The sequence below is a fragment of the Heliangelus exortis genome, chromosome 1, assembly GCF_036169615.1.
Source record: "Heliangelus exortis chromosome 1, bHelExo1.hap1, whole genome shotgun sequence".
In the NCBI taxonomy this organism is placed as follows: Eukaryota; Metazoa; Chordata; class Aves; order Apodiformes; family Trochilidae; genus Heliangelus; species Heliangelus exortis.
In genome coordinates, this window is record NC_092422.1 from 81,029,265 (window position 1) to 81,055,407 (window position 26,143).

General features: G+C 39.1%; 1 protein-coding gene across 7 annotated transcripts in view; it reads right to left on the reverse strand.

Moving 5' to 3' along the window:
• Window positions 1-11,873: 11,873 nt before the first annotated feature.
• The window catches only part of TAB3 (TGF-beta activated kinase 1 (MAP3K7) binding protein 3), a 50,613-nt gene continuing 36,343 nt past the window's right edge, over window positions 11,874-26,143 (reverse strand). For 5 of the 7 annotated variants that reach the window (XM_071750390.1, XM_071750424.1, XM_071750406.1 and 2 more), the window contains 4 exons: window positions 24,140-24,300; window positions 20,837-20,930; window positions 19,494-19,577; window positions 11,874-16,476 (listed from right to left, as the gene is read on the reverse strand). In XM_071750390.1, coding sequence (XP_071606491.1) covers window positions 16,328-16,476; window positions 19,494-19,577; window positions 20,837-20,930; window positions 24,140-24,300 — 488 coding nt within the window. In that variant the 3' untranslated portion in view covers window positions 11,874-16,327. Of the gene's footprint in view, window positions 16,477-19,493; window positions 19,578-20,836; window positions 20,931-20,979; window positions 22,877-24,128; window positions 24,301-26,143 lie in introns of those variants that run through there. The other 2 variants (XR_011727072.1, XM_071750433.1) reach the window with 2 other exon arrangements.

The following is a 26,143-nucleotide window of genomic DNA, read 5'->3' on the forward strand; positions in this document are numbered from 1 at the left end:
TTGTGTTTTCAGGACAGGCAAGTGCAAAAAAATAAGACCCAAGACAAGTTGTTGAACATAGTAGGTCTGATTCAGAGAAATGTCTTCATTCAGAGAAGGTGTTTAACTGTATTTAATGTTCCCAGCTTCAATAAGAAAGAAGTGGATGTGTGTTTCCCAGAGTAAGAGAGCAACTCAGAAAAATTTGCATGTTCAAATGTTCAGGATGTTCAGGATGCTTAATCCTACACCCCAGAAAGGGCAGGAGGTCTGGGTTCCTTGATGAATGAAAACAATGAATATGCAGATTGAGCACAGTAATCATTTAAATAATCATCCTTTTAGCAGATATACATAACAACTAGGGAAAACGCTGTTGTTTTTCTCACAGCAAAAACTTGTAAAGTAAGAGTGAAGTGAAGCCAAGTGAAATCAATAAATGTGAGGACAGGATAGCAACACTGAATTAAGCATTTTTCAGGAAAAAGTTTGGAAAAGTACTAAATGTTTTATTGCCTTAAATTCTGAAAATAGCTTAATCAATAATGGGAAAGGTATGAAAAATTCCTGTAACTCAGTGTTGCTCCTTATGTTATATGTATCCTTTGAAAGGCACTAGCAGGTCATTATTCACTTAGATAGAAGAACCCTGAAGTTAAGGACTTTTACCACCCTTAAAGCTACATATTTGTTACTCAGGGTCACAGCAACTGTTTATTTTTGGAAAGCCATTTGTTCCACATAGGATGTAAGGAAGAACTGTGCCAGCTATCTGACAATAAAGCTGAACTTTCTATTGCAAACTGTGAGGGTCATACAGAGGCTCTTCTGTTTGAAAATAGAGACCTTTTTCTACTCTAACACATATTAAGTTCTATTATTTAAGCTTTTTGGTTAACAATTAACCAACATCACACCATAAGGTGATTTATAACCTTTGCAGCTCTGACCACGTTGCCCTGGGCTTCATCTGTGTACAGCACAGAAGGTCACTGCTGGAGCCCAGTTGGGATTTTAAGTGATCTGAGTGAGCATCTGCATCTGCTACCCCTGGGGGGGTGAGGACCTCCTTAGCAGTGGGAGATGGACCACGAGATTCTGTACTGAGCTGGATGCCAGAATGTCTAAAATGAGGTGGAGTTAAAGTGCAGAAATTTTCTTTCGTTTTGGTTGTTTGTTTTTGCTTTTTTTTTTTAATGGTAGCTTTTTAAATGTATGTGCTTGAGTTTATTGATCCGAGGCAATGTAACTATTTAAACTTCATTGTTTTAGGAGTTCTGACAACACAGGCAGTAGTAGTGCAATGTAAAATCAAACCTTTAGCTAGGAAATAAGTATGGCAGATGGTTAGGCTGGCCTCTGCGAGGGCAAGAGTCTAACTAGTAATTTTATACCTAGTGGTACTGGTAATTCAGATATATCTTGGTTTCTGATAATGTTAAGAGCTGGGACAACTTTATTTCATCCATCAGCTTGGCTAAGCCAAAACACTTTACTACTGTGCAGTGATTATTTCATATCTTATCTACAGTTGATTGCCTGCTAGCCTTCTACTTAAATATACTTATATATTTTAAATTCACATGCATGCTTTTTTCTAGTTCAATAGGTCTTTGAATAGTTCATGTTCACTTCGGTGTCAGGTTTTTGTACCCCACACTGCTTCATGACTACTTTTTTTCTTTTTTTGTTTGGCTGGGTTTTTTTCCCCTTATATTCTCTGTTTCTCCTTGGGCAAGAAGATATTTTCCTTAAATATTAAATATAGAATAGGACATAAATAAGAAGGAAATCCCCACATTAATCCTTCTAACTTATCCTGCTTTACAGTTTCATTTCCTTTCTGTTCTTCCTTTAATAGCTAACATTGTGATAAATTGTTCCAGGTAAGCCTTTTTTTCCTCAATAAAGATTAAATGCTTCTGTTGGGGAGAAAAAAAAAGAATCATTTGGGGAATTTTAAATTTAATCCTTGACATTTCATGTTGCATTTACTAGAAGCATCTCCTGAATGAATGAGATTAAGAGGAATGTGCTGGGAAAGCTGAGCAGGGTCACAGTGAGCCAAACCCAAAGCACTGCTTGGATGCTTATCAGATGCCAGCAAATAGCTTCAGGTGGATCCTGTGACTAAAGAGAGACTAAACTGGCAAAATTAATTCTCTGTTCTTTGGGGGATTTTTGAAGATTAGACCCCAAAAATAAACCTGCCACCAGTGGCTCACTACTTATTTGCTCTTCTTTTTACCAGGTAAAATATTATCTGAATGCTAAAAATAGTATGGTAGCCATAATTTATTCAGTTGGTTTTATTTTAGGATTTGGTGCCCCAGTTAATGGAAACTGGAATATGGAATAGAGGCTTTATTTGCGAAAAATAAATTGATTTGATTTTAACTTTCCCTGCAGATAGTGAATTATGAAATATGAATCATGCTGAGTGTCTTCTTTAATAATTCTAAAAACTGCAATAAAGAAACAGCTACAGTGAACCTGAAACTGAACCACAGCATCATTTATATTCTTCCGTTGTCTAATTGCTGTGTTTTATAGAATACCTGCTGTGAATTTTTTTCTACTTTCTCTTCGAGGAAAAAAATACACTATTTTAACTGCTCTTTTAATCAGAGATTTGTGTGCTATACCTTGTATGATTGACAAGTTTTGCCGGACAAAATGGGGAAAAATTAATTTGTACAGTTTGATTTCTTATCAGTTTTGAAGGATGTGATTATTTCTGTTGATCTTTCCTAGAGATGATACATCTTCAGATAGGGATCTTTAAACAGTAGATATTTCTGATGGGAAGCCTTGTTTCATAAGCCTTGCCATTATGTTCTCTAGATAAAATAAACTATGTGTTTTGGCATCAGTTTTTGCTATTTATTCTCTGTTTTGCTTTTGTCTACAGCACCTTTCTCAACATACACAGTCAAAACCATTAAAACAACAAGCAGACTGAAAAGAATCCATTGAAATCTGTGGCAGGTGTAAACAAAAAAAAAAACAACCTTTTTCTTACTGAAAGGAGAGCTGGGTACATGAACACCAAAGAGGCTTTTTCTGTTAATACTCTTCACTAACTTTCCATTATTACAAAGGAGTTTTAGTGCTGGAAATAAGAAATCGCTGTAGTGTTAGGGACTATTTGTTCTGTATTTTCTTGTAAAATAAGAATGACTTCTATAAATAAATAAAATTACAAGTTCCAGGCTAATACATTTTTACTCTATATTGTAATGTTTCTGAGCACTATAATTCAGTTGTTTCAATAACGCACATTGAACATGCTGGATACCACAGTTACTGCATTCTCATAAAAATTCCTGTAAAATCTGCTAGGAATTATCATACACCCAAATCATTACAAGGTAGTTTTCAGTAGAAGTTTCATTTATTTTCAGGGATCTGCATTGTTTTTATGCAGTTACATGGCTATGATAAATTTAAATTACTTCAAATAACTTCAAAAAACAGTGGGAAAAGAGCAGTGAAAAGGGAAGGATATTTAAACCAGCCTGGTTGCCCTGTTAAGGGCTGCTGCCTGGTGTTGCTTTTTTCAGTGGGCCAATCTTTACCAGCCAGCTCAGCTGTGAGGTGCTGAGTTTCCCAGCTGCTTCCACAATCACTGGGAAGATGAAAGATGCCTGGACCTTCCAGGATCAAAAAAAAAGATGAAAAGGAATAGCAGTATTTTCTCTGAGGCCTGTGGCTGAATCATTATGTTCTGCTAACTATAGAACTTATATTCAAAATACAGCCGGGTGTCAGGTTTGCCCCATATTGATTCAGGAGCAGCTTCTGAAACATGCCAGGTAAGCCAAGTTCAATTCCTCACTTTTCTTCTAGTGGCATGGGCCTGACAGGCAGTGCCTGAGGTGCACTGCTGTCTCAGGACTGTACTGAGGCTGGTAACATCTGACTCTGCATCCTGGCACTAGGAATGGGCTGAGTACAAGGAGGTGCTCCAGAGATGTCTTAGAATCATTTGGGAAGGAAAAGACCTTTCAGGTCATCAAGCCCAACAGTAAGCCTAACTCTGCCAAGAACACCACTTAAACACATCCCTAAGGGCCACGTCTACACATCTTCTAAATACTGCCAGGGATGGTGACTCCCCCACTTCCCTGGGCAACATGTGCCAGTGCTTGAAAATTTTTCCAGTGAAGACATTTTCTTCTCATACCCAAACTAAACCTCCCCAGTGCAACTCGAGTACATTGCCTCTAGTCCTATCACCAGTTACTTGGGAGAAGAGACAGATCCCCACCTTGCTATACCCTCCTTTCAGGCAGCTGTAGAGAGTGGTGAGGTCTCCCTTCAGGATCCTCTCCAGGCTAAACAACCCCAGTACCCCCAGATACTCTTCATGAGACTTGTGCTCCAGACCCTTCACCAGCTTCATTGCCCTCTTTGGACACACTCCAGCACCTCAATGTCCTTTTTGTAGTGGGGGGGCCAAAACTGAACACAGGATTCGAGGTGTGGCCTCACCAGCTCTGAGTACAGGGGCAACTGTAGGTTTAGGGCTGATTTTTTTTTCAATACAGATCTTATTGCATGTATTTTTTCTCTTTGCATAGATGTAGAGAAGTATAGGCCATAACATCTGAGGCCCATTTTAATTTTGAATTCATGATCTAGCCCTCTAGCCCTCACAGTTTCCTAAAAAGATGAAATGAGTTTGTTTTTTTATTTTCCCATAGAGTTAAATGCTCTGACTTAGGGCAGTAACACAGAGGGATTGCCTGTGACAAAGTAGATTCTGGTAGAAGAAGGGAGAACTTTTTTCCTTTGTGGCTGGGTTTTGAAAAATTCTCCTCATAATTCTGTCCTGACAATTTTTACTGAAATCAACTTACTGAAAGAGGCTTTTTTATTGGTGTGAAAAATGCTACTGCAGGATAGATACCTAAGTCACAATTTTTTTGGGGCATGAACTCGTGCACCAAACTCTAATAAAATCATTTATCGGTTATGCCTGCTTTACACAGGGTCAGTCCAAGCAATCTCACAGTTATTCTGGGGTGAATTTATGACCAACTAGTGTGGGGAATAAATCAGTTTGAACGCACTGACTAACGTATCTTTCACATTGCTTCTCTGTTTTTTTAACACCTTTCCATTTACCTATTTTAATTTCATTACAATGGTAAGGATGAGCAACTACATATTGTCCACAGAGAGGGTTTTATTTTCTTTTATCTTAGCAAATTAATAACACTGTTATTGTTTTGTTAATGTTTTGAGGTAGGAAAGGAAGTCTTCCTTATTCTAGGAGGCTTTTGTTACCTGTATTGAACACTTCTGCAACACCTTAACACGTTTATCATAAAGTAGTTAATTCACATTATACTCATTTTCAGTAAAGTAGATCTTTCTAACAATACTTAGAAAGCTGATATAGGGGGTTTTGGGAGTTTGTTTATTGTTTTGGGGTTTTTTGTTTGTTTTGTTGGGTTTGGGTTTGGGGGATTTTTAAGTTTTTTAAGTTTTGGTTTGTTTTACCAATATCATGACTTACTCGTAATTATTTCCTTTAGCAGTTGCTTAGTAGTTTGTACTGAGAATGAAAATTGTATAGAACTAATTTTGCTTTAGGTGACAGATTAAGAAAGCAGAGGTGATGTTTGCTTGCATGGTGCCCCTGATGCCAGAGCTGGGCTTACATCATGTGCTCAAGAGGTCTGGATCCAGCTCCCAGCTCCACTCTGTGTGTGCTGTGGGACTGCAGATTGGTCACACAGTGTTTGTTTCTGTGATTTGCCCCTTGAAGTGGGCAGAGCAGAAAAGCTTTGCTGCTGGCAGAGAACAGTGTAGGCAATTGGTTGGCTTTGATTCCGTCCTCTTAGAAGCCAGCTGCTGGACTTCTGAGGAAAAATAAATAAAATTCCTCTTATGTTTTGTTGGAAAGGTAACTATTTCGTTATCTGAGCTCAGGGTTAATGGAGCTGTTTGATGAGTCCATCTGTGAGAGGGAAAGACAAACTTTTCTGTGTTCTGTTTTCTGTTTTCTGTTTCTTTTCGGTGTTCTTTTGGCTTCCAGCTTATTTCAGCTTTACCAAGAGACTGAGCAGTGGTGCTGACCTCAGGGGAGGGCTGAGAGCCACCTTTCTGCTTGGCAGTTTTGGTGACGACATCAGCACCTCTGCTCAGGGTAGGAGATGTGGCTGAAGTTTTTTTTTTTTTTTTTTTTTTTATGTTTTCAAAGCCCTGAGTTTACAAAGTAGAATGATTAATTTGCACTATATGGTCTTTGCAAAATTCTAGTAAAATCAGATGAGGTTTTTCATTTGGTTTCCTTACACACCAGACAAAGCCATCACTGGAGGGCACAGCCACAGCGCTGCGATGCCACCGGTGGTTGGGAGTTCGGCACTGCAGCCACACAGCAGCCGCAGGAGCAGCACCAGCTCCCTGCCCAGAGCAGGCAGCTCAGAAAGGAGGTGAAGTTGGGTGCATTTCTGACATTGGCTTTTTTGTGTATCTCCAGTGTACAACGTGTCTGGGGCAAAACGGGAGAGGTAGTGAAAAAAAAATAGTCTTTCTGCAGTATTTCTTTATAATTAAAGGCAGAAAACCAGGGTGTAGACTGATGCTTTTTCGCCCCTAAACAGATTAAAAAAACATGGAAAATACTTATCCCATGCTGGTCTGACTGACTCAGGGAGACCTTCACATTTTTCTGGTTAACACAAGCAAGGCCATTTACAAGCCATTGATCCACTCAAATGATACAACCAGTTACCTAAAGCAAAGGCTGCCCTCCAGTTCCCTTGGCATTGGAACGAGTTGATCTTCCTTGACAACACCTCTGGTCACTCCCTGTGTTCCTCCCTGAACTTCAAGAACAGATCATCCTCGCCCATCCTGAGCCTTCTTCCACCTCAGGGGTGTGTTCAGCCATCATGCAAACCTGGGACAGGGGACAGAAATGTTCCAGGAGCAGATAGCCTGAGCTCTTTATTCAACAGATTAGTGTTAGAAATTATGATAAAATTACTCTTTATCTGCCAAGGTGAAGTTAGCACTGAACTTGGTCCACGGTACAAACACTTGGAACCACCACACAACTCTACCAGACAGATAATATATGAAAACATGGAGTAAACAAGCAAGGGGGGGGGGGGGGGGGGCAAGATAAGTAAAACTTGAATTTTTAGGGAGGAATGAGCATCAGTGAGGATGGCTTCCAGTCATGTTCCTATTGACCACAGTTCATCTTTAATATTATAGCAGCAAATCAGCAGGAAGTGATGCTTTTTATAGGCACTTGTTTGCTCTTCTCTACAATGGGATATATTTAGAACTTTGTTCTTTTTATCAAGATGTATTTAATTGACAGAGGTAGGGAAAAAAAAAAAGAAAAAGGAAAGAAAGAAAAAAACCTGAGAGACTTTGCTGAATAGCACAGTAGCACAAAATATGCTTGCTATTTCTATCCTTAATGTTTATTCACACTCCTCATACCACCACCCCCACGCTGTTGCTGTGAGGTTTTGTGGGAAAACATCTAACTACAGGAAATGCAGTTTTGCAGAAGTCCTTGTGCTCTTGCATAGGGAGAAGCAGAGGGGGAAGCACTGCAGAGCACTTGCAGAGGGAAGCACTGGGGGCTGCTGGGGTCTGGGAAACACCCAGGGGAAGAGGCCAAAGCTCAGTAGCTTTTGAACACCTCTGAGACAGCCAGTGGTGGCAGCCCTGGGAGACTCTGGCTGTCTTGCTTCTCTGTAGAGAGAACCACAGGTCCTCAGGTGTCGCCGATAATGAACTGGGAGCTTAAGCCCAGGTGTGCCCACTAATTAGGGCCTGCCCCAGCCGGAAATGGGCAGGGCTGAAGGGCAAGATAAAAGGCATGCTCCCAGAAGCAGAGTCAGAACAGAAGACAAGAGATGAAGATGCCTGAGGAGAGGGATGGCGAGAGAGCTCCGGAGAAGAGCCGTGTCCCTGAGAGAAGGCTCGCCGCAACATCTGGTGGAGAATGCGGGCACCAACAGCAGCCGTGAATGCTGAGGTAAAAAAAGAAGCTCTACACGACCACGTTGGTGCGGGAAGCTCTACAAAGCCTGGCTTAAATGCGAAAGGCGATATAAAGAGCTTCGAAATACGCAACCACGTCAGATGGAGCCACTACGTTGGTGCGGGACGCTCTATAAAGAGCTCCAAATACGCAACCACGAGAGAAGCTCCACAAGGCCAGGCTTAAATGCTGTAGGCGGCGTGTAGAGCTCGGAGTAAAAGCCCAGCACGGCAAGACAACAGCCCGGAATGGCGAGCCAGGCAGGAGAGAAGAATGAGGCTCGAAAGGCGCAGCGAGTTGGCGCGCGGAACTCAAGCCCGAGGAATGCTGAAGCTGAAGCGGAGCTCTGAGTGCGCATCAAGTCAGTGCGGTCCTGAAACGGAGTCTCCCAGGGACACGCGACGCGGTCCTGAAACGGAGCCTCCCAGGGACACGCGACGCGGTCCTGAAATGGAGCCCCCAGGGACACGCGATAAGACTGGTGCGCTGAATGCTCGGAGAAGCCTCCGCATGGCCAGGCATTCCGAGGTGGCGAGTACCAGCGAAAGCCGAGCTGGTGCTCATGAGACCTCATCTCCTGCTGATAACAAAGGCTAAAGCGGTGCAAAAAAGCCGGTAAGAGCCTGAATTTTCCCTCCATAAAGGCAAAGAGGAAAAAAAAAAAAAATTAAAAAAAAAAATTAAAAAAAAAAATTAAAAAAAAAATTTATTGAAAAATAATGAAAATAATGAGATGTTTATAAATTATTGTGAAATGAAATATTTAAAAAAAATAATGAAATGTTTGAATGAAATGTTTAAATGAATTGTAAATTATCATAAATGTTGAAAAATAATGAAAAATAATGAAATGTTTGAAAAGGCCTATTGAAAAAATGAAGTTTATTTTTTCAACAAACAACAAAAAGGGGGGAAATGTAGAGAGAACCACAGGTCCTCAGGTGTCGCCGATAATGAACTGGGAGCTTAAGCCCAGGTGTGCCCACTAATTAGGGCCTGCCCCAGCCGGAAATGGGCAGGGCTGAAGGGCAAGATAAAAGGCATGCTCCCAGAAGCAGAGTCAGAACAGAAGACAAGAGATGAAGATGCCTGAGGAGAGGGATGGCGAGAGAGCTCCGGAGAAGAGCCGTGTCCCCGAGAGAAGGCTCGCCGCACCACTTCTCTTTCCACCTCTCCTTGGTCTCCCTGAAGCAATGCACTTGCCTCTTCTGAGACAGATCTTTCATGGCTGCTGGAACAAGAGGGGCAGCTTATCTACACTCTGACTCTTTTTCATTGACTTTGGGAAGAGTTAGAGAGGCTGACATGGTGACAGCAAGGGACAACCACTGGTTGCAAAACTTGCCGTGGCAATAAGGAAAACCCCATCTTTAGCTTGATTGCTGCATGCTTCCCAAGGTGCAGATTTTTCAATATAAACACTAGAAGATATGTTAATATTCAGTAATTCCACAGTTTGTCAGTACAAGAAGAGAACAAACTAGCAGGACTGGAGAAAACTATAAAGCTCAATACCAAATGAGATTTAATGAGATCAGTTTTGTTTTGGATTTCTAAATAAGCAGGTGAGAAACTCTGTTTGTAACTGTGGGCCTATATAAGTGCTGTGTGTGGTTAATATTGCATATCTATAATGTTTTCAAGTTGAGGGGAAGATGATCTCTCCAATTTGCCCACTCTCTCTTTTGAGGTATGTTTTTAGGTGGAAGGATATCCTCTATCAGTAAGAAGATAATAACGCCTTGAATACAGTATTTCATTTAAATAACTACACAAGCCAGAAAACACTTAAATAGTTTAGCCACGTTTAGTAAAACATCCTGCTACAGCTCTGTTGTAATTGATACAATTACCTCACCTAAAATTAGCTCTGTGCATGGCAAGATCATGGAGCAGATCCTCATGTTATCTGCTAAGATAAGCAGGTAACAAAGGGGTGATTGGTGACAGCCAACACGGCTTCACTAAGGACAAGTCCTGCCCAACTAATTTTGTGGCCTTTAACAATGGGGTCACAGCCTCAGTGGACAAAGGCAGAGCAACAGAGGTCATCTACCTGGACCTGTGCAAAGCATTCAACCCTGTCCCATGGGACATTCTGATCTCTAAACTGGAATGGTATGGATTTGATGGATGGAGCACTCGTTGGATAAGGAACTGGCTGGATGGTCACACCCAAAGAGTTGTGATCAATGGCTCAGTATCCATGCAGATGTGTGATGAGTGGTGTTCCTTAAGGGTTGGTACTTGGACCAGTGCTATTTAACAACTTTGTCAGCAGGTTTTTCAGACCCTGTCATGCTAAACCTCTGTGTTTGTATTCTCCCCCTCCTTGGAGAGGGCTCAGCAGGGGCAGATGTGGGTCTGGACCCAGGCAGAGCCCAGCCAGGCACTCTCCAGAGCAGGGGGCATTCTGCTGAAACCCATTTACAGTACCAACAGTAATTTGAGCTTTGCTAAGTCATAAAAATTAATTGAACAGGTTCAAAATTAAGTAAGAAAAGTTCCAGGTGAAATTATACACAATGCCAGGGATTTGCAAGGCTGGTTCTGGGTACTTGAGAACCAACCAGGAGAGTCCTTGAAAGTTTGTGACCAATCTTCACTGAGCTGTAACAACATCTTTGATTTAGAACAGGAAAGTCCCAGCTTCAGCTGGCTGCAAGTAAAGAAAACACAGTACTTACCCAGAACTATGGATCATTTGGATTGATGAGAAGCAACAGCACTTTAGACCTAAAATACTTACCAGACCACAAACCAAATCATCCCTCTGAGCACCACAGGTTTAAGAGATGGTGCAGTACTGTCAGAACAAAGTGATTCCTATGGATACATCAACTGGCTTTATGCAATTGTTTCAGACAGATCCTTCTCTTGACTTCAGGGAAACAACAAAAAAAAGTGTCCACTGCCAGTTGCTAGACCTACTGTCTTTTGGCTTTGTGGCTCACCATTGGCACAATAATATAATTCACAGGTACCTTAAGATTCTTTTCTTTGTTTTTCTCCCTGAAGTTCTGAAATTAAAACTTATTTTATTTTAATTAGAAGCTTCCATCGCAATGATTTATCAAGCAAGTGAAATGCTTGATTAAGATACAAACCTATCTTAATTTTTCTTAAAGTCCAATTTAGGAAAAGGAGTGTAGACCTGGATTCTTACCTACTTTGCTGACAGAAGCTCCAAATCAAAGTAGGTTTGCTAGGTGAGACTGACTGAAACTGTATATGAAGAAAATACAGTTGTATCACAGCTGCAGAGCTGCCAGATTTTAGATGATGATGAGCTGATACAATCAGGTTAATTGAGAAAACTACATACTAACAAGATTACCTGCATACTGATTAATGCATTTCAACTTCACCCTCTCTCAGAGCTGTGCCCTTCTGTACGAGGTTACAGCAGAGGATGGGACTTCTGTAATCCGGATACCCAATACTACCAAGGAAAAGCAGGAGTGCCTGCAATCCAGATTGTAACAACTGATCATCTGCTGTAATAGGTAAAGCTACTGCTCCCTTGGTAACAAACTTCTGTTCAAAAATAAAAGTGATGAGCTCAAATTCATTGCACTTCAAGTGCAGTGTCCTGTGTACCCACACCAGAACCTGCACAGAATATTCATCCTCTAAACGGGATTCCTGCTCATAAATGCCACCCACAGTCACAGCATTAGGGTTTGCACCCAGTTCAATATTCAGCAATTACCTAATGAGAATCACTGGTGATCAAAAAGAAAAGCCCCAAAGCCCTGAGACAAATCTGCTATACTTACAGGTTCAAGTGGAACACCAGAAACAGACTATGAAAGCAAAAAGGCTGTTATTTTAAAAATGTTTCCTACCACATAGAAGAACAAATGCAGGATGGGATGTTTGCTTAGTTTTATTAATTTATTTTTGCAGGAATCTGCAATTCGGAGTATGCACTTTCTGGAGGTACCATGCATGCATAGCCTCTGAATGCTTTTATACAATTTCATCTCTTAGTAATAAGTTCATTCACAGCATACACAAATCTAGAATGTTGACACCATATATACAGGATTAAACAAGATCGTGTCTTTCTTTTTTAATGAAAAAATTTAACAGGGTTTCACACAGCAGGAAATATGGATTAGATACACTGGTGCCACCATAAATAAATAAGTTTCAAGAACACAGTTTCTTAAAATTGGTTTCAAAGGTTCTGAAAATCTGGGATTATAATATTGCATTAACTCCATTGATTTCTGATTATTCAAAACCAAGAAAAATATTTGCATTAATATTTATGGACATAAACAGCAATGAAAGCCCCAAACTGAAGGAATCTGGAAAAAATCAGTCATGGCTAGCTTCGTATAATATTGACATTTTGAAACAAAACAAATGCAGCAGCACACAGAGACAGTACTGACTATGAGATGTGATATCTGTGCACGTCTTCTTGCTTTATGGGACTTAAAATCACTGTAGTACAGACCACAAATTCTGTGGTCCCAAACCATCTGATGAATTGTTTATGTCCAGCTGTCCACTTCTTGTCAGGACAGTCATTTTCACATTCTTGGGTACACCACTGAATTTTAAAACAAAAACTATTATCCTGATGACAAGGTTGTTTTTAACATAGTTAATATTCTCACATTCTTTTTTAAAACATTCTTTATTTTTATTTTGTTTTGTCCCCATTTCAACTCAAGTATTTTTATTTCAGTTTCAAGGGGTTTTACAATCAATATTAAATGCAGAAGTATTTAGAAATTGAAATTAGAGATGTGCAACTGGGACAGAATGAAAGAAAAGGTTTTTCTTTTTTTTTTGTTTTTTTTTTTAAAAAAAACGTGATTTAGTAGCATATCATAATCAGAAAGTTCTGAGACCAGCTCTTTTAAGAATTATTACACCTTTTCACCACACCTCCCACTTTTCAAGGGAAACACACACACATACCACAGACACACAGATACACAACTCAGTCTGATCTACGACTACATTTTACAGAGTACTTCCTTTTGCTTGACTTCCCACCCCTTTCCTCTTCACCCAAACAAGATTATAGTTACATAAAATTAAAAGTAGATCCACAGTTCAGGATTTCTTTTGGTTTACTATGTTCTGAATCATTTTACACAAGCCCCACTCTAAATAAACTTTTAAAGAACTACTATTTTATAATTAAAGGGAATCCATCTTAATAGCACAGTAAATATAAAATAAGTTTTATAAAATTTCAGTGAACAGTGAAATCATTGTAAATATTTGAATGTCCAAGTCAGTTACAAATTCTACCACTCTAGTAGCATAGTTGAGGGAAAGCTCAGTCACTAAGGAAAAAAAGAAAACACAAGTAGTGCATTAACTCAACACAATGGCATCAGCATCCCACCATTCACACACACACACGTTTTATACAATACAGTGCATTTTGTATGCCAGCTGACATTAGGGTTTTATGTGCATTCAATAAATATTACATAAACCAATCTTTTTGGCATCATCTACAATTCAGTTGGGGTGTGAATAGCATCACCTGCTTTCAGCAGGAAAAACGCATCTTCTAGTATTCAAAATACAATTTTCATTGTAATGAACTGAAAATATTCAAGCACCATGTAAAGTCTTTACTAATTATGTTTGAGTATGGGCATTTTCAAATAAAAGAATACAACAGAAAAGGTTTGTGTCTTTTTTTCTTTTTCTTTTTTTCTTTTTTTTTTTGTACAAGCAACAAATGAGAGTAATTTAAAAACTTAAGTAAAATTATTGGTACGAAGGAATTAACTTGTAATTAACAGCACTCAGTCTTCCAAAAATTATCTTACTGACAAGGCAGCCTTCCTTCTCTTCCTCTGGTGAAGTTACAACTTCAAGAGATTAGCAAGTCTCCATTCGTGCTTATTGCAGTTCACAGAATTATTGGACTGCATGCATTGCCCCCCTCTTTAAAAAGTAGCATCTATTCTGTCTGAAAATGGCACAACTGTATTGATGCGTGACAAACCTACTCTCATTTGCTGTCATTTCAGTTGTATTTTGTAATTTCAGAAAAAAACAAATGCTTCTAGAACTTCAAGAGAAGTACAAACAAACAGGAAATTGAAGTAATACAAAGGCAAAGGCATCGTGATAGAAAATGGATGGCTACTGGTATTGTTCTGAGTAATTCATTATACAGCTGAGAGCAGCAACAGCACTGCTTATCCCAGGTATAATGTGCCTCTACTCATCTGTTTCCTAGTTATCTCAGTCTTGTCAGACTGTCCAGTTACATGAACAAAATTAATATTTGCCTCCCAACTTCATCTGACAGTAATTTTTTTTACCTCTCTCCTTATGTGATGAGCTCCCCACACAGTAATATAAATTGGAGGGAGGGAGAGATGGGTTGATGCCTTTGCCTTTGTTTTGCTCATCAGTGGTGCACAGTGACTACTGGAGATCTCTTAGTTAAAATTATGCTGTAGATTTAGTTAGTGCAAGAACAGACTGAAAAATGCCAGATAAAATATTGGTTCCTCATCTAACATCACACTTTGGTTTTCACTGTAATCTTTATAAGCTGCTACGGGGACAGAAGACACCAGATTGAGCAATGCTGTCAAGATGAGTTTTCCCCCACCCACCCCTTCCTCACACAAATGTTTCATGATTTTAAATAAGGATTGAGACACATGATTGTTCTACCACAGCTTAACATGTTATCACACATCAAATGAATTGTGGAATTGACCATATGGATGTGGCTGGCTTGAGCTGAGAACAATTTCAAACAAAGTAGTTTCTCTCTCTTCTGGTAAGGCTTAGCTGGCACGTTTTGCCTCAAGGCTGCAAAATCAATTACCATAATTCAGCTGACATACTTGTGTCTCTGAATCTTGACAGTTATGCCAAAAAACTCAAATGCACTGTACCAGCTTCTGACCAGTACAGAAGAACACCCAGTCACACAGTTGTGCAACATAATCATTCAGCTTCCCAAACCCAAGTTTGATTTCACAAGTATCGAGTGCTTTATTACAGCAACCTGAAGCATTCATACAAATTGATCATCACCTTTATAATACAGTATATCTTATGCATAAAAGTACCAGTATGATTTTCAGTTGCTAGCCTTGTGTTTTTCAACCTGCAGCAAGTATTTCCTGACCAAAATGAAAAGAATGCAGTGTGTAATCTTTCAGGATCTGGCGTCTGCTGTTTTATACAGGCTGGTTCATTAACAATGTGGAAATAAACCTTTACTGAAGAGCTAACTGATTAATTATTTTTCAGCTAACTTTGAACTGGGGCACAAAGTACCTTCTGTGCTGTAAACATCAGGAATTCTTCACAAATTGGAAGCTGAAAAGGCCTAAGGAGCTAGGTACAAACTCTTCTCATACACAACCATGGCTGAGCTCAAGTCTTCCAAACTGAATTTGGAGTAGTTCTGTGTTTGGCATGTCACTGTGCTGCTACAGAGCACAGGCTTCTTAGAAGATTGTTGTACATAAAAGCATACTTTGAGCTTTGAAACACGACGGCCTAATGAAAGCATGCAGCAGTATTTTCATCTGTATTATGGTAGAATTCATTCTTAGTTTATTACCAGTGTTGACACAGCCAGGTGAGCACTGTACAAGCAAAAGGGATTGTAGGAAAATTACCTCTAATTAAACTCTCTGTAACACTCATACGGTATCTCATTTAGTCACCTTAGGTTACTATTTCAAACAGCAATTTTTGTAGACATAAGTTACCCTGAAAAAAAAAGCAGCAATTACAAATACCCTTCTCCTTGTTTTTTATACATTGCAAAATTTATCATTGCATTTACCTGTCTTCCTTTTTCAGTAGCTTACAATCTAGAAGCACAGGGAGCCTTTGTTTTCCAGCTAGCTGTGGCCAGGTTTAGTCAGCTCTGGCTCTTCAGTTTTTCTGGTTAAGTGTAACATTTCACACCATTACTAAGAGTCCTATAATTTAAAAAAAAATAACAAAACAAAACAGTATTTTTTTTTTAGAGCCTCTAAGCAGTAACTATAACCACAGGACTAAATACCAGTAGTTATTTGCTTTCCTGTATACATTCTTCCCAAAATTAATCCTTTTACATTTTCAGGTTTCATTTTCTGCTTTGCTCACTTCAATGGGATATGAAAGAACTTCACCCTTAATTTATTGAGTTTCAGTGTAGCGCAAGCAGAAACATCTTAACTCATTACTCCCATCCCTTGCAGCATGAAGACTCTTGACTGGCAAAGGCTGGGCAGATGGACAGAAAGGTTCCCCATGTTTCCTTCTCCTACAGCTCTTGGCTTGAGAGCCTGTTTTCAACACAATGAAGCCCCTTCCTGATCTTCAGGTGTATCGTGGCATTTCGCACTGCTCACAGCGATTTAGTGCTGGGTGATTTAGAAAGGTGCAGCTATCACAGTTCCATGGAGCCCCTTCAAAGTCTTCATCTCTTGGCTGAGTCCGTGGAGTCTGTTTGGAGCTGCTTTGGTGCTCTAAAAAAAGTCAAAGGGAAAAAGCTTTCCTTATTTCAGAAGAGAAGGATGATAGCTGAGATTATACTACTAGTTTGGTACCTCATTAAACCTCCTGTCTTAAAAAGAACATGGAAGCCTTTCCCATTAGGCAACAATAAAGGTCTCTTGCTAAAGCACTTCTAATTCAGTTTAAAAAAATCTGAATACTTAAAGTATTCAACTTCTGTAAAGAGCCACTTGACCATACTACATTAAAAACAGAAAGAGCAGTCACCACTTATATCACTGATACTGTTAAAGGCTGAATAGCTTAAAAGGTACTGAAAAGTTTGTTACTGGCATTGCAACATCATCCTGTTAAGGAATAACTTCACACATTCATGCAGAGCACTCCATTTCCAAATTCTAAATTCCAATAACCCTACTTTATCTGAAGTGAAAGACTACTTCTACCTAAGTTCCTTCTAACAGTCAGATAGATAATGTACTTTATGCATCTTTTTCTAGCATTTATCCAGGCTAAAGAAAATACAGTATAAAAATAACATGGCAGGTCTGTTTCAAAACAAATTACTATTTTTCTTTCTCATGGCTTTGCAGCAGGTATGTGTATATGAGAAGCTTAAACCTGCTTTCATTCATAAAATCAATGTATGTAAATCATACACTAGGTTTTAATCTATGGAAAGACTCAGTTTTCCAGTGTCTTCTACCACCACTTTAAGATCTCAGGTTATCTACTAAAAGTGACAAAAAAGCTCCTAGGATGCAGAACAACAACATCTTAAAAAATGTTAATATTTGAAAAAACATTACCACACATACCTCTAAGGTAAGGTTAAGATACCCATCTGCTAAACAAACACTTGTAGAACAGCTTAATTAAAAGAAAAACTCACACTGTAAAAAAGACTGCAATTTGTAACTCAAAGTGCTGATGGCTGATGACAAAGTTAGTGCAAACAGTACTTAGATTTATCTTCAGGCTCATAAAGAAAACAAAACTGACCTCTTTACTTATATGCAAACCCTCTCCAGCCCAGAAGTTGCACAGTCCCATAAATAGTGCTTGACCACACCAAATTCCCTCTAAGCAAGTAGTGTGGGCACAGGGCTGCACCCATGCTGACTGAATAGATGGCAGCACAGAGCAGATCCTTGTCTGCCTGTCCATGCCTTTAACAGCTGGATACTGAGCAAGTGGAACTTTTTAAGAAAAAAAAATAATTATATTTTGACATCTCCACATTAAAAGCCAAGTTCAGAATATGCTACATCACCCCTAAAACTCACCTCTAGCAAGCTGACAGATAAAACCAGGAAGGCAGTCGTGAGCTGGTACAAATCCTTGTAAGAGGACTGTCTGCCCAAGTACCAGATAAAATCACTTTCATGCAAGTTTTGCAGGTTATTTTGCTTTGAAATAATGAATTAAATAGGCTAGTGTAGTGATGAAAATCTCTTCAAGCATCTCACAGTAGCAGTGCCCTAAATTAACCACATAACCACTGCAATTTAACATTAATCCAGGCAGCTGCCACTACTAACCTGCTGCTACTGTTCCCTGGACACTACCACCTAAGCAGGAAACACATCACAGTATTGTTGTTCTGGTTTATTTTCTTTTTTTGTTTCATTTTTTTTGTTTGTTTTTTGTTTGGTTTGGGGTTGAGTTTTTTTTAAGCCACAAGCAGTAGCTCTAGGGCCTTCTCTTTCTTTTACATTTCCACATACCAAGCATTTTATTTTATCAAAGGGTAAAAATTACGTTTGGAAAAGGGAAGAAAAATTCTTCATATGACTTAAAAATTAAACTGTATAAGCCTTTGTGAAATGCTTAGAAGCAACCAGAACTTAAAAATTTTTATTTTCAAGCAGACTAGGTGATTTTTTTACACTAACAATTTTAGTACCTTCTAGTTACAGTAAGAAGAGACACAATATTATAAATATTATACACACACTTTTTATTACACACACTTTCAGAGAAATCAGTGTTGTTTTCTCTGTATCAGAGCACAATATCCTAGACTGGCTACTTAAGCAGAAAGATAACAAGACATTTAAAAATTACACTAACATTTCAAACCATCCTTTTAACAGATTTCAGGAAGGAAAAAAAAAAAAGAAAAACAAACAAACCAAACAAACACAAAGGTCAAAAAAAGCTTGAGGCAGGATTCTGCCCCAAAATCACTACTAAAGCTAGAAGAGTTTAGAAAGCTACAAAGCAGTAGGTGCCTGCTAATGGTGAGCTGAGTCACTCTGGGTGTACTCCCTGAACCTCCACTGGGCAAAAAGTGAGACTAAACACAGAACTCCTGTGCTTACATAAAACTTAAGTGTCCCCAGCTGGATAGGAATCCCAGACACTATCCAAACAGCACAGAAAATTTTAAAAACCAGTAAACAACCTGTATAAGTGTGACACTGTTACATCTTTAGACTGCTGGGAAGAAACATGTTCTGCATTGTTCCTTTAAATGTGTGGAGATGTCTGAAATTATGGTAAAACTTAAGGGCTACTGTGAAATTCATGTTCTGCACAGAGTAGATGTTGTGAGCAATCAAGTTAAAATATAATTAAAAATATAAATGCAAATTTAAAAAAGCTGCTGTGCCCAATAAAACTTGCATAAAAGATTCCAATTAAACTATAAAATCCTAACAATGTATTAGAAAACAGTTAAACAAACCTGACTGAGCTTTTAAACCTAGAAGTATTTAAAAAAAGTAATTAGGAAGCTCAAGTAAACATGTAGAAGTTTGCACACTTCCAGCTCTTTTTCTAATAGTAAATAACAGTATTTACAAACCATATATTAACAGGATACTCACTTGCCTGAGGAAAATAAGTTGTAGACAGGTTTACTGCACTTACATAAAGATGTATATATATTGCTTATATATATGTAGAAAGGTTATAGCAATTAGAACTGCTTCCAGTATCAGCACAGGGATTTTGAAAAAATAGTAATAAAAAAAAAGCTTTCTCAAGACATATCAGGTAACTTGATGTTTGTTTGTTGACATACCCTTTTTATATGGCTTTGGTGGCACAACAGGACCAGGCTCTATGTTATCATAGAAGTTACAGGTGGCTTTCGGGTCAAAGTTCCCTGTCAGAAAAGAAAGCAAGCATAGCCAACCCCAAGGTTATTTACATGCTTATGACAGTCATAAGAACATCTATAGGCTTCATTTTTTGTCCATATTTTTATTACAAAATAATATATAAGCATTTTCCTCAGCAGTTTTTTGTCATATTTTCAGCTTTGTGTTGATTCTAGTAACTTTTAGCAGACTAATAAATACCATTTGGAAAAACCAACTCAGACTCAATGTTATGTATTGCTTTAAAAAGATGTGAAAACAAATTATCTGTAGGACATATTCTTTGTAAAAAGGAGGACTATGTATATTCCAAACTATTTGACTGTATTTCTGTTAAATTTCTGTCATAGAAAGAGTTTTTTTAAAAACTGAAGTATATTTCTGTTTGCAAACTTCTTGGTTGCAACCTTTAGTTCTGTTCTGTATTAGCTGGTAAGAGCACTTGTCAGCAAAATTTTAAAAACTTTGGTAAAGAATTTCACTAAGGGGTATTTGGTTTAAAAATCTGCTCTTGACAAAATCACCTTCTTGGTAATGTAATTTAACACCAAACAGCAGAACCCAACCACTTCATTAGGTAGCCTGCTCCAGTGTTTGACAATCCTTTCAGTGAAGAAATGTCTCCTATTATCCAATCTGAACCTCCCCTGACACAACATTTCCTCTTGTTCTATCCTTGTTACCTGGGAGAAAATCCTTTCCAGGTAGTTGCAAAGAGCAGTAAGATCTCCCTCTTTTTCCACACCAAACAACACCCGTTCCCTCAGCTGTTCCCTCACAAGACTTGTTCTCCAGACCCTTCCCCAGCTTCTCTGCCCTTCTTTGGACACGTTTCAGCATCTCAATGTCCTTTTTCTAGTGGAGGGGCAGAAAACTGAACACAGGTGTGGTCTCACCAGTCCTGAGTGCAGGGAACAATCCTGCAGGACACACTATTTCTGACACAAGCCAGGATGCTGTTGGCCTTCTTGGACCCCTGGGAACATTGCTGACTCATACTCATGCTGCTGTCAACCAACACCCCCAGGTCCTTTTCCTCTGGGCAGCTTTCCAGCCATTCTTCCCCAAAACTGCAGCATAGCATGAGGCTGTTGTGACCCAAGTGCAGAACAGAGCACTTGGCCTCACTGAACTGCAAAGAATTGGCCTTGGCCCGTTAATCCAGCCTGTCCAGATCCCTCTGTAGAGTCTTCCTACCCTCAAGCAGATAAAAGACTCTCGCCAGTATTCCAATTTTGTTTTTAAAAATCTCTTAATTTTATACCTCTAGATTGAAGGAGATCAACTTCTTTCAGTGTACAGTCAACATTTATCTGGAGCTGTCTGTTGAGGCTTCTCAACCTGGTCATTTCCTCAGACTAGAAAGAAAAGACCCAAAATAATAATTGTGGTAAAGTCAGTAGGTTATTTGGCATAGAAATAATATCACTTTATCTATGTTAGCATCTTTTTCAGAAAACTGAGTGTTGATAAGGCAGAGAAAAAAACAGGTAAGAACTGTCAGTCCTGTTCCCCCATCCCAATTTAGTCCCTCAAAAAATATTCTTTTATTGGCACTTGAGGAGGAAAACCAACAAAAATGGACATGTTATATAAAGTTAAAATTCATTAGTAAGAAGACATAGCTGAGGCCACATTTATAAAACCATACACCTTAAAAAACTGTGCATCAATTTATGATTTACTACATGAGTTTACACTGAGATGATCAGGAAACACAATTTGAGCTGCAGTTCACATTAATTGTTACTTGATTATAAATTAATAAGGTCAGAAGTTTGTTCATTTGCATCAATGCATAGAGGTCCAACATGCCAAGCCTTCCAGCCCAGTGTATTTAAATTTTTCAGTGCTGCAAGACAGTGATTGTTCTTAACAGAATAATCAGTTAAGTCCATACATTTGGATATCATAATGAACCCCCAAGTTACTGGAATACAAAGTGTTCGTAATGTTAGCAGCAGTGATTATTAGCATGTATGGAGGAATAACAATCCCACCCTAGGACACATTCCAGCACCACAGTCAGACACAAAACCACAGAATTGTGGACAATTTCAGGTTGGAAGGGACTTCTGGAACTCCTCTAGTCCAGCCCCTCTGCCCAGACAGCAAATGACTTTTGACTGTCTCAAGTGATGGAGACCCCACAATTGCTCTGGGGCAACCTGTGCCTGTGTTCAGTCAAGTAAAACTGATTCAGTAAAACAGTAACAGTAAAAAAATGGGCTCCTTGTGTTCAGAGGGATCCCTTCTGTCTTTTAGTTTGCTCCCATTGCCTCCAGTCCTGTCACTGAGCACCAGTGGAAAGAGACTGAATCTCTCCTCTTTGCACCCTGCCTTTACATTTATAAAGATACTCCTTGAGCCTTCGGCAGGCTGAACAGTTCTAGCTCTCAGCCTGCCTCACAGGACACACACTCCAATCCCTTAATCAACTTTGTGACCCTTCACTAGATTCTCCAGCATGACCATGTCTCATTCATACTGGGGAGCTCACTCCTGGACACCATACTCCAAATGCAGCCTCACCAGTGCTGAATAAAAGGTAAAGGGGAACTATTCTCTCTTTGTTGACAACACTCCTAATGCAGCCCAGGATAGCATTAGCCTTCTTTTCCTCATTGCTGGCTCATATTCAGCTTGGCCTCCACAAGGACCACCAGGGCCTTTTCTGCAAAATTGCCTTCCAGATGGCTGGCCCCAGTGCATGAGACTGCTCCTCCCCAAGTGTGGAACTTAGTAATTCCTCTTCCTGAATGGCATCAGGATCCTGCCAGCTCATTTCTCCAAACTTGTTGAGGCCCCTCTGAATGGCAGTACAGCCTTCCAAATTTTGTGTTACCAGCACCCTTGCTGAGGGTACACTCTACCACATCATCCTGATTAATATGAAAGCTGTTAAATGGGCTCAGATCCCTGCAGTACACTGCTAGTTACTGATCTCCAACAAAACATTGTGCCACTGATTCTTGGCTAATCTTGGCCTGGTTGAGCCAATTTTCAGTCCACCTCACTGTCTGCTCATCCAGCCCATGATTCAACAGCTTCTCTATGAAGATCTTATTGAAGACAATGTTGAAAGACTTACTGAAGGGTAAAGATAACAACCACTGCTCTCCCCTCATCTATCAGCACAGCCTTTTCATCCTAGAAGTTTATCAAATTTGTCAAACTTGACTACCCCTTGGTGAATCCATGCTGACTAGTGCTGATCGCTTTGTTGTGCCTGGAAATGGTGTCTAGGATTTACTGCTCCATCGCTTTTCCAGGGATCAAGGTGAGGCTGACCAGCCTACAGTTCCTTGGTTTGCCTTTTTGAAAAACAGGAATGATATTTGCTCAGTTCTAGTCTTCAGGCAGTTTTCTCAAACACCATAATCAACCAAAGATTTTTGCAAAGCAACTACATCTGCCAGCTCCCTCAGCACTCATGGGTGTGTACCATCCAGGACCATGAACTTATGAATGGCTGCTCTGATTCCCTGACCTGATTGATCCTCTTTCACCAGACGAATACCTTCCTTGCTCCAAACTTTTCCCAGGGCCTTTGGGACTTGGGATTCCTGTAGTCCTGTAAAGACTGTGGCAAAGGCAGCATTCAGAATCTCAGCCTTTTCCACATCCTATCTAACCAGGTCTTATTAAGCAATGAGCCTACACTAACCTTCCTTTTGCCATCTGTGTTCCAATACAAGCCCTTCTTTTTCTATGTGACGTTTGATGCCAGATTCATCTCCAGTTGGGCTTCTACTTTCCTAACCTCACCCTTGCACACTTAGCCAGTGCTTCTGCATTCCTCCTAGGAACATACCTGCCAAATGCTGCCCTGAGACAGGTCCTACAGACATGCAGCAGCCATATAGTTTAACAGCCAACAGCCCATACTATGCCTTTCAGCATACATCTGTATGTATTATGTCGACACAGTGAATAAGCCTGAACAAATGGGGTCAACAACTGCACAAAGTGGAAGTTACTCTTTAGTCAGATGAATTCTCTTATCAGGGCAATAAGGATGTTTGGGCTAGAGTCACTCACAGGTGAAAGTCACACAGATAGAAGAATCAAAAAGGAAAAAAGGAGAGAGGTGCCAACTATCTGAGGCAGTAGCACTACTGAAAAGTTACTTGGCACATCCTGCACAAACCAAATGGGAAATAAATTGTCTAGGAGATGCAACTAGTAAAACAACACAATATCTCAATACAACAGAATGCCTTTTTTAAAAAAAAGTGAAACCTAGCTGCATGAACACTACGTTGTATATGGCTGAGTCTCTTTTAATAAACTTCGACATACACTTTTAAAGGTTGTTAGGAAAGTAACCATCTATTCAGTTCTGTGGCCTGGAAAAACACACACAAGTTTCAGAAATTTTGTTGTGAACAATAGGAAGAGGCATATCTGTTCCTTAAATTTTAAGAAATGGCTTATGACAAGCTAAGAACTTTCAATCATCTCCAAAGATTGAAGACTGTGTACCCCAAATTATTTTTTGCATAATACTTTATTTAATAAGATATAAATATTGTATCTTGAATTAAAATACTAACAAATTGCTTACTGTTGGAATAGCAGTTGTACAGCTAACTCTTCGAAGCCGTCTCTGCATTAGATCATGCTCCATACCATTGACTTCAGCTTTCAGGCGTTCGAGCTCTTCTTTCTCAATCTTCAGTTCCTTTGCTAACCTCTCCATCCTTGCTCGCTGATGTAACAGCAAGGCTAATGTTTCACATGGAAGAAATAGTTACTAACACACAAAAACCTGGAAAATGGAATTCTTAACTTATGCGTAAGATTCATGAGTGACCTTTCTGAAAAAAAAAAAAGTGATCATAAACATGCAGTCAAATATCAGTGTGAAGATGCTTTCATGCCAAATGAACTACAACTTAGACTAAAGTTCTCTCAGAATAAAAACACATTTTAGACAGTAACTTGAAGTTGGTATTACCATTTTGGTCAAAGCTTCTTATTTGCATTTGGTCTTTCTCGTCTCAAAATTACAAAGGCACCTGTACAAGGAGACAGCTTCTCAGGATGAAAAAGCAACCTAGTTACGTTAATACTGTACTGACAAAATTAAATGCCAGAGGTAAAACCAGAAGGTAACACACACTTCGTATCTGGTGCTCAATAGCTGAAAATAGTCTTAAGACATGAGCCAAATGTCAGTCCTGAACTGTTTTTTAACTTGCTGTTACAGTTTATGCTTTAACAACTTTCCAGAGAGTATTGAAATTCTCAGTACCGTAAATTCCCCAGTGCTCGAATGCAAAACCATAGAAAAAAATCAGATTAATGAAACAAGAAAGTAAAAAGTGGAGGCAGCTCAGGTGCCTCAGAGTCTACAACAGACCTCATTTGCTGTCCTTTAACCTCTCTCTGCTGTTATCATTCTATCTTACTTTTGCAGTGGTACCAAAATTTATGACTTCAGTCACAAGCTGATGTCAGCCAGAGCAGCCAAATTATTAATGTTCACTAACTAGAAAATAATACTCAGTTTCTGCAGGAAGTGTGTTTCTCACTATTTCATTGTGATGCAAAACTGATCAAGTTCATTAGTGTGATGCTTACCACTTTCTGATCTGTCTGTTTTATCTTGCTTAAAGTCTACCAGGATGGAGAAAAATAAGAGAAACTTTCTGTGGACATTCAGACAAGCATACTGCTCATATAACCGTTTCAATGAACTGTTCACATGTATGAAGACATTGCAGAATCAGCAAAATGCTATTTCAAATAAACTACTAATCAGCACCTCCATTTTCTTCCACCCTTTTCCAACACAGGCAAAGAAAAACCTCAGAGTATCTCAATAATTTCTTACTAGCTAAAAAAAACAAAGAAGTTAGAAAAATAAGGAACACTATGACACAGCTTACTGCGATAAAAAAAAACCTAGAAGGAGCATAAAAATTACAGTTTGTTTTTTTTCTTCTAACAATGTCTGTATTCTGTGCAAAAATAATAGCATCATAGTTTGAATTTTGTATGGATCTTCCAATTCACAGCCAGAGAATAAATATTAATAATATAAATCCTATCCAAAAATAACATCAGATCTTTTTATAATACAGACACCCGTATTGTTGAACCATTCTCTGTTCTGAAGTAGCATAAGTCATCCAAGTAGTTTAAGAGATCACAGAATTTTAAGAGCTGTATAATTTTCCAAGATTACTATCAAACCTTGTCTTTATGCAACTCCTCCTATTTAATATCTGATATGACTACATTACATAGCTTCCCACTGAATTTTAATATAACTCAAACATGACTCATGCTACAAGAAACAGTGGAAGTACAGACACCAGAATGGATTTTTGCTTACATTTTCCACAACGTTTCATGTTCACAAGAAAATTAAATAAACTTGCTCCCTATATTAAGCTGTTAAAATACACATCTGTGTGGTTTATTCTTCTAAAATTTATTTCTGTCAGGAGTTCAGAGTGCAGCAACACCAAAGGAAATAACAAAGTCTCAGTTGTGGAAGGTATTGTCACAAAATCATATGCCCCCAAAAGCCTACACTAATGAGTTTTGGTTTTTCGGTTGG